This window comes from Fusarium solani (assembly GCF_023522795.1).
Source record: "Fusarium solani strain SB1 chromosome Unknown bctg00000001, whole genome shotgun sequence".
NCBI lineage: Eukaryota > Fungi > Ascomycota > Sordariomycetes > Hypocreales > Nectriaceae > Fusarium > Fusarium solani.
Genome location: NW_027072156.1, coordinates 790,014 through 804,448, shown reverse-complemented (window position 1 = coordinate 804,448; position 14,435 = coordinate 790,014). Strand labels below are relative to the sequence as shown.

The 14,435-nt window shown below is 50.8% G+C and overlaps 5 protein-coding genes across 5 annotated transcripts; 3 read left to right on the top strand and 2 right to left on the bottom strand.

The window, feature by feature from the left end:
- Positions 1-14: 14 nt before the first annotated feature.
- MRS44_002362 (uncharacterized protein) lies at positions 15-4,066 on the bottom strand (the record flags this gene model as incomplete). The annotated part of the gene is made up of 5 exons (XM_065622794.1): positions 15-1,621; positions 1,684-2,334; positions 2,381-3,033; positions 3,084-3,697; positions 3,746-4,066. 5 exons carry the CDS (start codon positions 4,064-4,066, stop codon positions 15-17), a joined length of 3,846 nt encoding a protein of 1,281 aa, XP_065478866.1.
- A 609-nt stretch (positions 4,067-4,675) lies between these two features.
- Positions 4,676-7,166, top strand: MRS44_002361 (uncharacterized protein; the record flags this gene model as incomplete). The annotated part of the gene is made up of 5 exons (XM_065622793.1): positions 4,676-4,952; positions 5,001-5,137; positions 5,304-5,662; positions 5,734-5,747; positions 5,917-7,166. The coding sequence occupies 5 exons, from the start codon at positions 4,676-4,678 to the stop codon at positions 7,164-7,166; spliced, it is 2,037 nt and encodes a 678-aa protein (XP_065478865.1).
- Positions 7,167-8,035: 869 nt separating this feature from the next.
- MRS44_002360 (uncharacterized protein) lies at positions 8,036-8,330 on the top strand (the record flags this gene model as incomplete). Its single annotated transcript, XM_065622792.1, has 2 exons — positions 8,036-8,049; positions 8,102-8,330. The coding sequence occupies 2 exons, from the start codon at positions 8,036-8,038 to the stop codon at positions 8,328-8,330; spliced, it is 243 nt and encodes an 80-aa protein (XP_065478864.1).
- Positions 8,331-8,801: 471 nt separating this feature from the next.
- Positions 8,802-12,168, bottom strand: MRS44_002359 (uncharacterized protein; the record flags this gene model as incomplete). Its single annotated transcript, XM_065622791.1, has 4 exons — positions 8,802-9,620; positions 9,676-9,912; positions 9,961-10,755; positions 10,846-12,168. 4 exons carry the CDS (start codon positions 12,166-12,168, stop codon positions 8,802-8,804), a joined length of 3,174 nt encoding a protein of 1,057 aa, XP_065478863.1.
- Positions 12,169-12,999: 831 nt separating this feature from the next.
- MRS44_002358 (uncharacterized protein) lies at positions 13,000-13,224 on the top strand (the record flags this gene model as incomplete). Its single annotated transcript, XM_065622790.1, has 1 exon — positions 13,000-13,224. The coding sequence occupies one exon, from the start codon at positions 13,000-13,002 to the stop codon at positions 13,222-13,224; it is 225 nt and encodes a 74-aa protein (XP_065478862.1).
- Between the last annotated feature and the right edge of the window lie 1,211 nt (positions 13,225-14,435).

Here is a 14,435-nt window from a genome sequence, read left to right as displayed (position 1 = left end):
CATGGAACCTTTCTCTAGGGATCCCCCGACTTTCGCCCCCTCCATTTCTTCGCAATAGACTTAGTGACCTTGCGCATCAATGACATTCTTTTAGGTCTTGAGCTTTCCTGAATTAAACTTCCTAAGACTTCGCTGGGAGGGTCATTCTGTTCAAGCCCAGCAACTTGAGGTGAGTCTGGAGTTTGGCTGCCACTCTCCGGTTCATCAACAGTAGAAGTAGGTCCCAAAACTTGAATCTCGCCGGAAACGGCAGAGAGAGTCACTGGGCTGTTGTGGCCCCTGGTATCAGAGGCTTGGAGCGTAGCTGGCAATGACGGGCTGAAAGACTCGGCGACGTTGGATCCACCAGAAGTGCTACTGTACCCTAGTGCTCCAGCTTGGGAGGATTCCGGATCAGTGGATTCAATGGCTGTTGGTGTATCTCGTGAGAACTTCCATTCCGCCCGTCGTCCGAATATCACAGCTCCGTTGTCGTGCTCAGTCAGATGAATATCCACCACAGACTCAGGTGAGGGGCTGAAACCCAACCAGCTGGAAGCAGAATGGGCCATGCTCGACACAGCATGTGCCGTGGTGGACACGAGCTCCTGGATGCACTGGTGGTCTTTTCCCTTCATGGCCTCGCGCCTTGTCGCACAGAGGCAGGTCGTATGGAACGGGCTGTCATTGAATGGGTTCTTCCATAGGATGCCGGGGGCAGCTCTGATGGGATTGGTCCCCAGGTTGCCACCGGTTAGCTTGATGATCGCTCGCAGATCGGCGACACTGATACAAAGGAGATGCTTCTCCGTAGGGACAACTTCCCAGCCTTGGCAACAATTGGTCGCCGGTGGCGAAGCTCGTATGATGTCCCCAAAGCCCTTTCCAAACAATGTGAGGGCCGGGATCGCCCTCGTGAATTCAACCCAGCTCATCAAGTCCAGGGGTAGTTTGGCATACTTGAGATCGAAGGAGTCTTGATCCGTTGCAATTTCCGAGAACTCCCAGCCCTGAAGCAGGTCATGGAATCGTGGTTTGGCATTCTTTCCCTTGTAAGAGGCTTCCGACGTAACGTTGTGGTCAATCAACTTCTCTAGAGTCTCATACAGCTCCTCAACCCGATCCTTAACCGTTGTCCAGGAGGTTATTGTCTTGGTGACTGTTTCACTCTTCCCACTCGGGAAAAATTTCGTCTCCGTGTATGAACGCTCCTCGTTCAAATATAACTGAAGCTTCTGATTGATAGGATTCAAGAGAACGTCTCGAACTGAGCCGAGTGTGAGAGGACTCGAGGATTCCTCAAACAATTCCTCCTGGAACAAAAATCCGGCGTTGAATTCGTTTGTTTTGTAGTATTCGAGTGACGCTCTTAGGAGGTGTAAGAGGGCTGCGTTTCCATTGACCAGCCAGCCACGCTTTTCACCCACATCCCAAAGTGTGACGTATTTCCTTTGGAGCCATGCCAACTTTCTCTCGTATCCATTACGGGTGATTCGTACGGGTTCATCCTTGCGGCCGATGGCAAACTGAAGGCCGCCCGTCACGATCTGGCCAACAGAAAAACTAACCTTCTCCAGGGAAAACTCTCGCCCGGGCTGCTTAAGCTGTGAAAGCTCGATATTGTAGTTCATCCCTGCCGCACCTGAATGGCGTTGTTAGCACCCTCGTCCAAAAAAGAGACAGCTTTCCGGTGTCAAGACTTACCCGCAAAGAATTGGGCCTTAGAGCACCAGCCAACAATGTGACGTGCCTGCGTTAGCTCGCCTAGAGAAATGTTGACCTGGTCCATGGGCTCCATATCCGGATACGGAAGTCGACTGCCATCTTCTGAGTAGTAGAGATGCCAAAGAACTGCGTCCTTCATCTTCTTAGTAGGTACAAGTGCGGTGGAGAACCCCTTGAGAAAGTGGTGGCCCATGTACTGGTTGATTCGTGGACAACCTGTCAACCCTGCCATGACGTTCAGGGGTATTTCGAGACCTGAGCTGTATTGAGTTCTCCGTGGAATTGGGTAGCCCCCAACAACGACGGGATTTTGAAAAATCCCATGCCAGCATTTCCCGTCACCAGACTCTTGCGAGCTGGTATTGTGTTCTTCAACGCTGAACTCGATGTGGCAGTTTGGTGGAGCACCTGTTGCTGTTGACCCAGATATTCGGATCTGTGGACGGCATGTTGCAAGACCAGATTCAGAACATGAATGACGAAGGGATGCACCAAGCCAGATGATTTGCTCTGCCACTGTAGCAATGGAATCTGCAGTTCCCTCGACTTTGACATGCAGTTCAGAGTGGTCGAAAAGGCAACTGACAAGAGACTTGTCCTTGAGCTCTCCTACACAAGCCCCGGTCAGCACTGAAAACGATGTTGAAAGGTGGCAATATTGCAGAACGTAACCTACTTGAAACTTCCATTCCCGTTACCAATGCATCTTCTACGATCTCTAGTATCGACAACCCTGTTGTCGGCCACGTCTGTAGTAAATATTCGGCGCAGGGAAGAGCTTGAGCGTCAGTGGCGGACCCAGTTAAAGTGAGAACTTGACGGAAAAGACGACCAGTGTCTGATTCATCTGGAAATTGTTCGCGCAGAAACAGCTTCGGGTCCCATTCGGCAGTAAAAGCCATTGCATGCCTCTTCGATGGCGAACGGCTACTGATAGTTCGTGTTCGGCCTAAGGAAGCCTGGATCTTTTCACGGAGATCAGCGCACATGTCCTCTTCTTCAACTGGAGCCATGGTTAGCGTTTTGACAAGAGCGGCCGTCAACCAACTGTAAGCGACCGAGTTGAAGACAGCGTCGCGGTAACCTCGGCTGTCCGGTAGAGAGGGATGTTCTTCTTCCTCCTCCTCCTGCTCAAGCCTCGGGTATTCCATCTCTGGATTCAAGCCTGGTATCTCCTGGTAACCGTTGTCATGAGTGTATGGCATGACCTCCTGCAGCCACTCCCCGACATCCCACCCTGCTTGATCATCATTATTCTCAGCTGCCGAGGGCGTTGGATCTTCCTCTGCTGTATCTTTTATGGCGTCATCAAACCGATCTGCAATCTGACTATGGAATTATTAGCTTGGCGGCAACAAGCTTGGAGGGGGTGAACGGACTTCCTGTGTTTGTGAACAAAGTACATGATCTTCCTCTCTTCTGTGCTGGAGCTGGGACAGCCTAGACGAAGAGCAAAAGACTCCAGTAAGGCTGGCAAAGGGGAGCTCAGAGACTCTAGCTGCTCGGTATCAGAGACGTGGGGACGAACAGCTTCGAAGATGGCCCTGGAAAGTTCCAACTTGTACGTTTCCAAGAAAGTTTCAGGGACACTGTCGGCGTCTGTATACACTGTCGCGGCATCATTTTCGTCGTAACCGAATAGCTGAGAGGAGTCAAATCCGTCGCGTTGCTGTTTCAAACTTGAATTCCCCACAGAGGTTGGTACTGTGTCTTTCCCCAGAGACGCGCAGCCAGAATCTGTCCATAGATCGGTACGGCCGAAATCAGTACCGGAACCCACATCGCTATGGCCTCCTACTTGTGAGGCCATCTCGTTCAACTTTGCCATTGTGATAACTTCCTCCCTAAACTCTCGAGCAGAGGGAACGAGGTTTTGCTGCAAGTTTGGGTCGAGCGTGTTGGACTCGGCCATGGATTTAGCATAGTCGACATCGTCTGTCACTCTCCCGTGATCAAGCCCAGATGGCACCTGGCTCTGATTGGGACTTGGAATCTATTAGAGTACTCAGTATATGTTGGTCATGAGAAGAAGACCACGTACTTGAGAGCCGAACCGCTTGAGTTGGTAGGCTAGGTTAGCCTCGATGCGAGCCAAAGGTCCAGTATCTAGGTCTTCTCCTAGGGCCTGTTGATTTTCGAAAACCTGCCCCTGTTCAGCCTCATCGAGTAGATTAAAGGCTCTGGAAAGCGAGGGAATTGCAGCCTCGAAGGTGAGAAAATCATGGTCATTCTGCTCGTCGATGGTGGCCTGGTCGTAGCTGGCTGTCGTCTTAGTTTGATCTGGTGGCGGTTCTTCTACCCCGGCCAGTTCACTGGCAAAGTGGTACGGGTCTGGCACCATATTCACTCGGTCAGAGCTCATGGCGCAGGTGGGCAAGCACCTCAGTCAGAGCGCAATTTGATCTCGATAATGTTTGCGGCTGAGGCGGGGCATTGCTCGCAATCTTACCTAATCCTCCAAAACCTCTTGTTAAGGAGAAACCACTTCTGCCGACGAATGCCTCACCCTCTGTTGGGGCTTTTGCGGCCGCAGCCTTGTATGCCAAGAGACCTCAAGTACCTCGCTAACAGGCTCTGGCTGTTAACATGCTACAAACCAGAGAGACGGAAAGGGAGCTTGATTAAGAAGATGGGCTGTCAAGGGGTGATTTTAATAATAAAGGAGTATTCAATGCCCCTATTCGCGCCGAAACTATGCTTGCTGGGACGTAGCGCAGATCTTGTCAAGGTATCGTTGCTGCCATCGTTCTAGCAGCTTTACATATCCACTAACAGGCTCGCACCAAGGAATGGATAATCGAGCGCAAATCCCCGCATCCATCTTCCGCATGGTCGGCCCAACTTCCAGCCTCCGCTCAACCTTGTTTCCGCAAGATTTGCTAACGCCCATCGCTGCGCTATAAAGAGACGGCCGTTCATGCTCGAGCGACAAGGACGGAGCTTCTAGTGTTGTTGTGTTATACGCACAGCCATGGGGTCCGAACTCGAGTCTGGTCAGGCCGACCAAGCCGTTGACATCTACACTCTAGCGGTGGAATGCAAAGAACTCTTCATTACTTCCCTCAGGGAGGATAGATCCCATGGGCCCCATGTGAGCCAATATGAGACTAGGTTCATGTCGTGGGCAAGCAATCTGGGAGTTTACGCCGACAAAATGTCTTCTCTTGATCGACGTCTGAGGCATGCCCCAGAAGTCAGGGATCTTGTTCTACTTATGCTTCAAGTCTTGAAACGAAACCTTGATTACGGTATGATCCCTTATAGTAGCCTGATGTTTGACTGACACAACACATTAGCAATCAACAAACCTGAGACCATTCTTCCGACGGCCATGACAGAAGGCCAGAAGGGTCCGATGTATGGGATAAAAGGGGCTATAGACCGCCTCAACCGCATGGCCGCTATGATAAGAGGAGACCCCAGAGCCGATGAGGTACAGGTCGTCGGGAGATTCGCCAACAAGAGAGAGCCAGCCGGCTTCTTGGGGGTCAACCCAGTACCACTTCCCCAAGGCCCCAGCTTCTCTTCATTTGCAACTAGCAAAATCAGTAGCTTACCGAAGAGACTGGCTCCTATACCAGCGGCAACATTCGAAAAAGCTAGCAAAGCCTCGGACGCCCAGGAACGTACCCCCACTACCAATCATCGTTGAGCCCGAGCCAGCGAGTCAAGATCAAGCTGTCCGAAATACCTATCCATGGTCTGAGATCCAAAGTCAAATTTCCTCGACGCAACCCTCTATCAGAAATCTCGACACGCACCTCCTTGAGAATTTGAATCTTCCTGAACAGAGTGGTGCCTCCCAGCAAGACGTTAGCAGTGTCTACTCGAGGAACCCGCCTCCATCAGGCCTCTACCCAACCCAGCCGAGTGTTCTAGAGGGACAAAGAGAGACGCTTTGCAAATTCTGTCAGGCTCTCCTACCTACATTTGTTGTCAAAGATGAAGCGAAATGGAGGTATGTATCTCCTCACGCGCGCACAGGTATAGTTGAAGCTCTAAAACATGAAAGGAAACACGTAGATGCAGATTTACGACCCTATGTATGTGTTTCTGAGCACTGCGGGGACTTTTCACCATCTTTCTCAACTGTCCATGATTGGAAATCCCACATGGAAGAGAAGCACCGTTTCGACTGGCCTCGATATGTCCATCGGGCCAGGTGGGCATGTCCTCGTTGTCCCAAACTAGAAAAGTCCTACTTTCCAACAGACACAGCCTTGTCTCGTCATCTATCCGAAAATACTCCAGCCAGCCATCATCCAGTTCTTGACGCAATGGAGATTTCTAAGATTACAGCAGGATGCAAGCAGTTCAACCCAATTGGTGAGGACGATTGCCCCCTTTGTGGGCCTCCACCATGGCAGGAAGAGTGGAAGGCTGGAAAGAAGGCAAACGTTGAGATTTCTATGAAAGTGGCTGAAAGGGACAACCTGAGCACGCACTTTGCAAGCCACCTAAGATATCTTGCCTTCCAGTCGCTGCGCTGGTTGGACGTGGACATCGACGGGGAAGAAGACGAACCAGCCCCTTCTCAAGATGCTGCTGGTTTCAACTCTAAGGGTTCGACAGGAACAGCAACCCATGAAGACTCGACTGCAGCCAACATCAACTTGAACGACGAAGAGCTGAAGACACCTCAAGACTCGCGTATTCGCACAGAAGAGGAAGAGCTGCTGGAGAGGGAGGTATATATCCCAACCTCTGTCACAGATGCAGACAAGCTTTCTATTCTAATCCCTGCCAGCGTGGAACACATGGAACTCACAGATCATGTCATGGATAATGCTATGGGCTTTATGAGCAATCGTGGCGGCTTCTCAATCCCTCCGGCGCACTCTGGCTGTCAACAGGAGATTTCATCCGCCGGTTCAGGTCACATCAGTAGTCAAACGCGGAAGGATTTTGGGGATTCTGCATACTCCGAGGCCCCAAGTGCCACGGTGACACTTGGGCACACTACATCACCTGGCTCTGCACAACAGCAGAGTCTTAACACAGCACATCTTTCTGCCTCGACATCCCCACCGGCTCAAATATCGGCAGCTTTCAGTGCCGTAACAGCCCAGGCTGTTGGTAAGGAAGACTTCAGTTGCCAGTGGCCAGATTGCGACTACCGCCCCGCCGGAGGCAGAAGGGAGAAATATCCCCACTACCTCCGCAAGCACATCGAAAACAAGCACCTTCACCGTTACCGAGTTCGCTGTCCAGCTTGCGGCACGTGGCTAAGCCGCAGTGACAACCTCAGGGTGCACCAAGAGATGTCATGTCCTCGGGCACGGTTTCCGGAGGCACCGTATCCACCTCATCGCTCGACGAGGCGATCTGGAGTGGCACAGAGGAGGGAATGGGTAGTGGTTGACAGGGAGAGTAAGGACTTGAGCACCCAAGACTCGACCGTCTTTGGCAGTGAGCATAGGGACGACGATGCGGGAGAGGCTGGAACTCGAAATTGTAACTAATTCGTCCACATAAGAGTTGCGGGATCAGACTATGAAGCAATGGAGCAATGAAGTTATGAGAGTTTTTGTTTTGCTGGCCAAAAGATGGTTCATTTTTGATCAATTCGTGCCTTTGTTGAATGCGAAGTAAATGACGTACTATCTCTGCCTGAACGCTTAGCGTTAAAAGCTTCAGCTGAAGGATGGGATAAAGCCATGTCGGATGGCGGGAGTGCAGGAAACCCTGAACAATGCGGCTCCTTACCCCAGGCTGCATTCATAACCGAAGTCCCCATCTTCCAGCATCACCGGGCGAAGATAACCTTGATAGACTCATAGGGACAAGGGGGGTGTGTGTGTCAAACTGTACAGCCTTGGCAGGGAATGTTGACTCACGGCGTGACTGTGACTGGCACATGTCCCTTCGTTGTCTCTTTGTCCCTTGGTACCTCATGAGGGTTCTTATCTCATATCCCCTGTCGATGCTGCATAATTTCATACACCCCGGACCCTGGGCGGTGCCTGGGCGGTGCCTGGGAAAGGATGGGAGGTTTGCAGTGAATAGGGCTGACAGGGTCTCCGACGCTGACTGCCAACGTATCCTACTGACGTGAGGGCTTCAAGGGAATGCTCAACTCAGGAAAACGGTGCCATTTTAAGGGAAAGAGGCTCATCCGGAGCCTCAAAGACCACCATGTCAGGGTATCCTGCCCGGAGGCATGATATTGTTGATTTGAGGATAAATACAATGGTCCCTACAAGAAGGCCAGTAGTTCATCAAGTTCAACCTCATCTTTGCCAATTGTTTTGTCTCTCTTCTGATAGAAATACCAGAGTGCTGGATATAGCCATTGAAAAATTAGACACAATCATCTTCACGCATCTTCAACATGACTCTCGTGTAGTAAGCTCACCCAACGCTACACTAAATGACAGTCTCTAACACTTGCGGCAAGCGAAACGAGCACCCCTGCTACGACTCTTTCTCCACCTTCAACGGCGAGGACGCCTCTTACCAAAAAGAACGCTGATCAAGTTCCCGTCACACTCAATATCCACAACTATCTTCAGCATCAACAGAACTTTGAAATAGTCCCTCTTGGCGTACTGAAAGTACCCAATGACATGACCAGCTACTTCCAGGAATGGCAGGCCAAGTTTAATGCTGCCGGGAAGAAGGTGTAAATGGTTTTAGACAACGTATTTCAGACTCTGGGACGATTGAGGAGTAGTGAGGAACATGGGGATTCTTTATATTATAATAGAACGATAAGGGGGAAGAATCAGTACCCAATACTCCCCAATGGCAAATATACCGGGATGGCAACCCTTAGAGCTAGCTCTTAATCTTGGTACTTTAAGGGGAGAAATCACTAAAGTCATATCTCATCTATCTCGTCTAACGGCATTGGGCATGATGGCTTGATTGTGTGGAAAGCTGTATTTCTCTGATTGGGTTGCCTTGATCTGCCCTTTGGGTATGCCATGAGGTAAACTTACTTAAATCTATCTCGTCTATGTTCACGACCTCCTTCACCTCATGTACCAGATACAAGCCCAAACAGCGACCTTGTCGCTCATTTTCCCATTAAGCATTGAATTCATGCTCTGTTCTGCCGAAAAGAATAACGACAAACAGTGCTATCAATTCGCTTGTTATCCGAACGCTCTATCCAGCTGCTCTCTAGCAGCATACCGCCAGTTCCGGACTCTCTGTCTGGCTTTTCGCCATCTCGAAGGCCGGTGGGTAACCGTTGGGGTAGCATCAGTAGCCAAGTGTCGACCAGTATCTGGAGGCCCTACCGGCACCGAGGGCTCTAGAGCGACCTCGGCCCTTGCTGTTTGGCCTGTTGGTCTATGATTGCTGGACTTGGGCTCTAGTGGTTCCTCCTTCGGTTCTTCCTTGAGTTCATCCTTGGGTTTATCCTTGGATTCTTCCGTGGCTTCATCCTTGGGTTCGTCCCTGGGTTCCCCATTTGGTCCCTCCTTTGTGCTTTCGGTGCGAGTCTTTGTATCGTTGGTTATTGGTTCGTTCAACGCGTTGTCGTCGGACAAATCGCTGAATGCCTCCTGTGGGGTACCGTATCGGCTCGGTATGTCAAGAATGCCGGCAAACTGAGATCCGGATCCATCCAGTTGGTGCTCTATGCTCTCTTGCACCGGGTCAAGCCCGATAGGGGGGGTTTCAGTGCCTCGAAGTTTGCGAACAGGCCTATCGCTGATACTGAGCGACATCCTCGAAGTCTGGGATCCAGAAAGCACGTCCAGAGTATCATCCATGTGGTCAGGCTGTATGTCTTTGTCCGATTCTTCTTGGATGGAGCTTCTGATTCCCGTTGATGGAGACATGCGAATGGTAGCCCTTCTCTTGGTGGGGCTTGAAGTTGGTGTTTGTGGCGGAGATTCCTGTTCTTCATCTCGTGAAGGGTTGATGTCTGCGAACTCTTGCGCGTGGGGCTCTGGTGATACCTTCGCCTGGGGGTCATGTTATTAGTCTTGCAATCTTTAGGCTGGGACGGAAGGTACGAACCGTGCGATGTTTACGTGGCGGTTCCGTATATCTCTTGGGATTGGGACCGCCAGGAGTTTCTTGGGTATACAGAATATTGTCTTGACAGTTCAAATCCAGTTTCCGAAGTTCCAAGTCAATCGAACAACACTTCCATCGCTCTTTTGAGATTGGCAAAAGCATTGTGAACTGAATTAGATCCAAGAGTGCGTGGAGGGGCTCAGAGCAGTCAGGCGCCTTGTGTAGGTTCTCGATCCACTGCAAGGTTGTTTAGTCTTGAACTGAATATTATGGCTTCGGCATTACCTCGACTACTGAGTCTTTCAGCTTAGCCTTTCTTGGGGTTACAAGTGGACCATTCTCAAATGTAAAGAATGTGTCCTCCCTAATATCTCCCTTCTGTCCATCATTCATACGCCCTTGTGTAAAGACATCAACTGTCTGCTCATAGCCGAGAAGAAACCAAGACAGAAATTCGAGGAACACGCAGCCTAGAGACCAAACATCGTAGTTCTGGGAGATGGGTTGATCTTCAAGGTGCAAGTCGGGCGGCCGATAGGTGCCTGAAAACCCCTGGATCTGGTCTTGCTGGACCTTGGAACGAGAGTGGGCGCTGTTAAACCGAGTCAGGCCAAAGTCGGAGATGACGAGATGATCACGCTTGTCTTCGCACTCTCCAAACCAGAGAATGTTTTCTGGCTTGATGTCTCCGTGTCGGCCCCATTCCTTGCCACCGAGAATCATCTGCTTCGCGTTAACGAGATTAACCGTCTTTTGTGACAATTCCGTGCTGAGGTGATGAATCTTTCTCAGCCCGCGAGCAATACCACTGCATTGGCCTATGAACCAACAGACTTCTTCTGGCTTCTCAGGCTTGGCTACGCGCTGGCTCCAGAACTGTTTTAGGTTCCCGTCGGCCCATGGGAACATCAAGTAGTAATCTCTTCCATGCCTAAAGGTCAATTGCAGAGGAATCAAGTGGTTTGACAGGGAATCCTTGTTCTCGATGCCAAGTTTGTCGAAAGGGTCAATCTCTTGGAGGTACTCATTCACATTGGGAACGTGAGGCTTCTTGACGGCGAAACAAATAGGTTGTTCATCCTGTCAGAGTGTCAGAGCCAGTCAGAATGAGCATTCTTTCATAGAAGAGAGTAGGTAGGCGATGAGGGAAAGGAAAGGATGGAGCGTCACCTTTGAGTTTGCGCAACGGTTGAAATGTGAGGGTTGGATAGTGACTTTGCGAACGCTTCCATAACCACCAGTCTCTTGCAGATCATACTGATCAAATGGTAGAGTAGAATCCTGATGAATGTCATAAAAGTAGATCTTGTCGCCAGGGAATTTGAAGAATGGAACATGAATAATAGGTTGCCATAGCGTGAAATCCTGTGCCGTGTGAGAAGGCCACACATCGAACTCCTTGAGAATGAGCTCGTCCGGTCGATGTGGGTTGTGACATGGGCAGTCCTGCTCATCACAGGTTTCTTCTGGTGGATGGGGCATATATGACACTCTTCTTGCCCCTGGCTTCTGCTCGATGCGGGCGAACTGAAGAGGAAGTTGACTGTCGTCGACGCCCTCCTCAATGAATTTGGCTAGTCTCTTGACTTGATTAATCGAGACTAGGATAGCGAATATCCTGCGCCGTCTCGGTGGTGATAGAGCGACCCCGCCTTGACACTGGGTGCCGAGGACCTCGCATTCATATTCTGAGACTTTGGAGTCGTCAAAGTGTTGAAGCAGGATTTGGCGTACCGTAGATGGCGAGAGAATTTCGCGGAGCTGATCGAGGGGGAGGTAATCTTTAGAGTCAAATGCTGACAGCTCAAGGGAAGAGCAAATCTTGTTTTTGATAGAGTCGACGTTCTCCAGGTCGCCTGCGGATTGCAATGTCACCTCGTTGACATGTTCAGAGTCACTGACAGATTGCATGGCCACTCCGTTAACAGGAGTTGACGATGTTGGATGCTCAAGTCCATTCTCATCGATTCCATTCATCTCTGCGCCTGGCAACTCCTGGGATGAGTGGTCGGATGTTGGATGCCCAGATGGTGTGTGATAGCTATGGCCTTTTGACTGCGACTGCTCCCATTTCATATGAAGGGCGTTACCTCTGTCGCTGACAGATTCGATACTGCAAAAGACTAATTGACTGATCTCAGATAAACCTGAGTCAGATAGTGTGAAGGCTGGTGGCTGTGGGCGACCCGGTGATAGGAGAGAAGCATTGTGATTGTGGCGAAAGGCCTTATTGTTGACGCGTTTATTCGGCTCGTCAGCGGTCGAATGATCAATAACCACGGCAGGGCTTCTGATATCGTTGTCCAGGTACGAGAGTGCATGCAAGGCACGGGCCCGATTGCTAGTGGTAGATTGGATCTCGCTAATCGTGCCGTCATCCAGGGGTACGCCAGATGCTTCGTTGTTGTTTTGAATAGCGTTTGGAACAATGGCCTCAACATGGCCGTTGCCCGGCATCGAGACGGCTGCCTCTTCGTGGGCCCCTTGTGCCATCACCACGTGTTTGTAGCGAAAGCCGCCACGCCGGCGAGCTGACGCATGCAGCCGTAGGCAGGCAGGCAGGCAAGGCGGAATGCTAGCGACAGCTGAGCAACGGAGACGAGGGCGTTGAAAAGACTTGGTGCAATAAGACACGTCTCAGCGCGTACAACTCAGGCGGAATGGCAAAATAATGAGATTAATGGCTGATGGAGTGACTCGAACTCCGCAGCCTTATAATTACATATTTGGTCCTGGACAGAGAGCCTTGTCGAGAAGTCGCAGGCGACGGCGTTTTTGGCCGCCCTTCCAATGTCTCAGGCTGTTGAGTATCGGCTGAGTGTTGGCCCCCAGGCCTCAGCCAGGGTATTTCCTCAGCCGCGGAAATGGCCAATTGACTACTCGGTTATTGCGGCGTATGGAACATGGCTCTCCCAGCTGAGCTGGACCATCCGCCACAGGGTTCCAAATCAGTCCGGGAATGGTGTGTTGCCCTGGTAAAAGTGCGGACGCCACCATTTTGGGCAGACTCAGGTGTTGCCAAGTCGGAACACAAGATGCAAGTCTTGTTTTTCCAGTTTGAGAGGCTCTAAGCCTCGTCGGAAATTCCTTTCAAACCATGACGCACGCGCGGTTGGTCAGTACCGGGGCAAGGCATTCGTCCCTGATTGATAAAATGGCTCAGGGGATCCTTCTCAAAGATCAACCATCCTCAAGATTACACCCAGCAAACGATCCACATTCAAACAGATCAAACACATCGCATCGTCATCCAAGTTAATCCCGTCATCAGGGTTCAGTCAAGGATATACCCCAGTCAGTTCGCCCGAACCGGATCCCACCAAAATGGTCCCAGAGGCCGAAGCATTCACCTTTGAGATCCACTCCAAGCTCATCACCACACAACAGCTGGAACGACGGCTCCGGGGCTTACTGCCACCCGGTACCTTCAGCGTTGAGATGAAGCACAACATCTACTACATCCACGTCGACACAAGAACAGAGGATGCTCGGGCTGAAGAGCCGACGCCAACAACAGAGAGTCGCTTAGACCGCCCCATACAAACTTGAGGACTTGTCACTGGGTGACTGATTTTGAGGTTGATTTTCAACTCCTTTCAAGAGTCAGGTTACCCGTTGGCCTTCTTTCCCTATCACCCACTCAGTCATGGTATCTTTTCAGCGTCGGTCACACAGAGGGAATAGCATCAAAGTCTCCCAGCAGCATGTTTCATGGATCTCTTTGGCTTGGAGAGGAGTTTTATGTGAAGGATTAGTAGAATATGGGAACATGGGAATATGGGTTAGATTGGGACATTCCTTTACGGATACGCTTTCTCCATTTTTGAGTCAAGCCCCATAACTACAAGCCCCCGAGATTGTGTCTTGTCGTATTCTTATCTACACCCATGCAATCAACATTTCTTTTTACGTTGACCCAGTCTGCTGCAATCCCTCTCGGCTGAAGCTTTGAGGCAATGGAATTACAATCAATGCACTGCACTTTGCGCTCTATTATTACCCCGGTCCCAACACAAGTTGGCCGGGCGCTAAGCGATCAGGCTCTGGAACTGTTGGATGTGAACCAAAGTTGCCCCTTCGGCCCCCGTTTCCTCGCCAAGCCCTTAACTGACAGCCTGCTGACGCCGTCCCAAAATGCACGAATCACGCTGGCACATGGCCGTTGTGGCTGTTGCCAGGGCGCCTCCACCGTGCTCATATGACCAGTTCCCGCCGAAGAATGATACCTTACATGCAGGCGTTCTTGACGCAAAGCATGCGCGGTTTTCTGAAGCGATCTGCAATGAGAGAGGGGCAATTCTCATCACCCTCGAGTTATCGATAGTACGTACAATGATCCCGCTGAGGCTGGGCAAGACACCGAGAGCCTGATTTTAAAGATGGAGGGGAGAAAATGTCTTAAAGAGGCAATGGCCGCAAGGCAGATTTTGGTCGCGGGAGGACACCAGCCCATTCTTGCCACTCGTAACCGCCATTCCATCACAAGGCACATTTGGACTCGACATTGTGTCGGCCGCTTAGGGATTGGCCTGTCTATTTTCGTTGTCCTGGCCAAGATCAGAATCCGGCAAGGCTTTCTCGTGCTACGTTGCCCTATCTACGTCACAATCCGGAACCGCCGCCGACTCGGGAAGGCCACCAGGATCTTCCTGACAATCTAGCCAACCAGGTATGCATCATGTCAGACAGTTCAGGGGAAAGGGTCCCAGGATCGTCTTGTCTAACCCAAATTTAAACAGATATTGCCGCGTTAATTCCAT